We start from the raw sequence: 2500 nt of genomic DNA on the forward strand, positions 1-2500 counted from the left end.
GACTAGCCAATCACATCTAGTTATACTAACCAATCGCATCTTGTTACAAAAGACTAGCCAATCACATCTAGTTACACTAGCCAATCTGTTTATTTGTCTGCCTGTAATCTCTATAAATCTGAGTGTCTCTGGTCGGCCTCAGGACTACTCCGTTGAAATGTGACTAATGGGCCCCGTGAAACCTGAGCTGGGCCAGGCTGCTGGTTACGCATTAACACTGGCGTGGCGTGGTGTGGTCTGTGTGTGTGTGTGTGTGTGTGTGTGTGTGTGTGTGTGTGTGTGTGTGTGTGTGTGCCTGACGCTGGGCTGTTGATCTGTGTGATTATGACGGCACTGTCCTCTCCTGCCCTCCCAGTGCTGCTGAGAAGAAAATCATTAACGCCGCCAGCAAGCTAGCCGCCATGGCCAAGGTCTTGGAGACGCCCGTGAACAAGAGGAAACTCGGCAAGAGCCAAACAGCCCAAGGTGTGTGTGTGTGTGTGTGTACGCTCAGAAGGTGTGTGTGTGTGTGTGTGTACGCTCAGAGGGTGTGTGTGTGTGTGTACACTTAGAGGGTGTGCGTTATTGTTGTTAGTGTTAGTAAAAATGCTGTTAAGTGAGCTTCAGCCTAATAATGACCTTTGACCTGTGTGCAGAGGAGCCCAACCTGATCAGTCATCCTGGCCAGACTCCCAGAATTCCCTCTGCTGTGGGAGAGCCTGTAGGAGGGAGGCCTCAGGCGCTGGCCTGTGTTAGAGAGGCTCCGGAGAGCAGCGGCCAATCAAACGGCTGCGTCTCGGCTGCAGAGAGCAGCGGCCAATCAAAGGGCTGCGTCTCGGCCGCAGAGAGCAGGGGCCAATCAAAGGGCTGCGTCTCGGCCGCAGAGAGCAGGGGGGACCCCAGAGAGCTGCCCCGTGGCCTGAGGGACCCCACGCCTCCACAGCTGAAGCCCTCGCCCCCCCAGAACCCCCCCTCCTCCGCCGCGGCCCCCTCCCCCTCCTCCTCCTCCTCCTCCTCCTCGGTGCGCGGTGGGCATCGGAGGGCAGACGCCAGCCTGGCACACGTCACCCTGAGGGGCCAGCGCCCCGAGCGCCAGAGACACAAGGAGTTGCCACGGCAACAGCAGCAGCAGCAGCAGCAGCATCAGCATCCACGCCGCTCCGACTCAGATCCTGGGAGGACCACTCACCTGCAGCCCCACACTCACCTGCAGCCCCACTCACACCTGCAGCCCCACTCACACCTGCAGCCCCACTCACACCTGCAGGCCTCCTCAGGTGCGTCTCACCTGCAGCAGGAGTCGCTCTTGGCCCAGGAGCCTCCGGTCAGGGACGGGGGCCAGACCGACTGGAGCATCGGCAGCACTGGCTCCTACGTGCCAAGGAATACACACACACACACTCTCAGCAGCAGCGCTGGCTCCTACTTGCCCCCGAACACACACACACACACTCTCAGCAGCAGCACTGGCTCCTACCAGCCCGCACACACACACACACACACTCTCAGCAGCAGCGCTGGCTCCTACCAGCCCGCACACACACACACACACACTCTCAGCAGCAGCGCTGGCTCTTACTTGCCCCCAAACACACACACACACACTCCTGTAGCGGACCTGTTTGGGCCGCTGTCTGCGCTGGGGGCGGAGTTTGACGCATGCGGCAGCTTCCTGGGAGACGCCACGGACTCCACCATCTACCGGCAGATCGTCAAGGCAACGGCGGGGCCCCCGGGGGGGGCGGCAAGACTGGCCCCCAAGAGCCTCTTCTCCGAGCTGAAGGAGCCGCCACAGGACAGCGGGTTCAGCAGCCCCCCCTCCCAGCTGAGGAAGAGACCTGCCTGAGGACACACACACACACACACACACACACACACACACACACACACACACACACACACACACACACAGCGCCCCCTCCCAGCTGAGGAAGAGACCTGCCTGAGGACACACACACACACACACACATACACACACACACACAGCCCCCCCTCCCAGCTGAGGAAGAGACCTGCCTGAGGACACACACACACACACACACACACACACACACACACACACACACACACACAGCGTCCCCTCCCAGCTGAGGAAGAGACCTGCCTGAGGACACACAGTCTCCGCTTTGGACCTCTCATTCGGTCTCTCTGACACACACACACACACACATATTCAGGCTCTGCTTCAGGCTGTGTTGGCAGACCAAAGTGGAGATCTGTTGTTATATTTGTGTACTCTCTCCAGAGGGGGGGATGAGGAATGAGAAGTTTGTTTTAGAATGGAGAACCATAAACTGTTGCCCTGGCCATCCAGAGTGCAAGGGTTGCTTTTATTGTATTTATGACAGTTATAAAATAACTTTATTCTTTTAAGTGTTCTTGCGTTTGTTTTTATATCAGTCGCTATGATTTATGTGTTGGATCCCAGTCCATTGTCTTGCCTAATTAAAAGGGTTTTTATATACAGAAACGTGTGCTGTGTGCATTTACTGTGACGCAAATTGATGAGGCATGGTCTCTC

The 2500-nt window shown here is 57.0% G+C and overlaps 1 protein-coding gene across 1 annotated transcript in view; it reads left to right on the plus strand.

Moving 5' to 3' along the window:
- Positions 1-2436, plus strand: part of cep152 (centrosomal protein 152) — a 39665-nt gene extending 37229 nt beyond the window's left edge. Inside the window, exons 26-27 of the mRNA XM_062547997.1 lie at positions 356-465; positions 636-2436. Coding sequence (XP_062403981.1) covers positions 356-465; positions 636-1825 — 1300 coding nt within the window. The 3' untranslated portion in view covers positions 1826-2436. The remainder of the gene's footprint in view (positions 1-355; positions 466-635) is intronic.
- Positions 2437-2500: the final 64 nt, after the last annotated feature.

The sequence above is a fragment of the Sardina pilchardus genome, chromosome 10 (genome assembly GCF_963854185.1).
Source record: "Sardina pilchardus chromosome 10, fSarPil1.1, whole genome shotgun sequence".
Lineage (NCBI taxonomy): Eukaryota > Metazoa > Chordata > Actinopteri > Clupeiformes > Clupeidae > Sardina > Sardina pilchardus.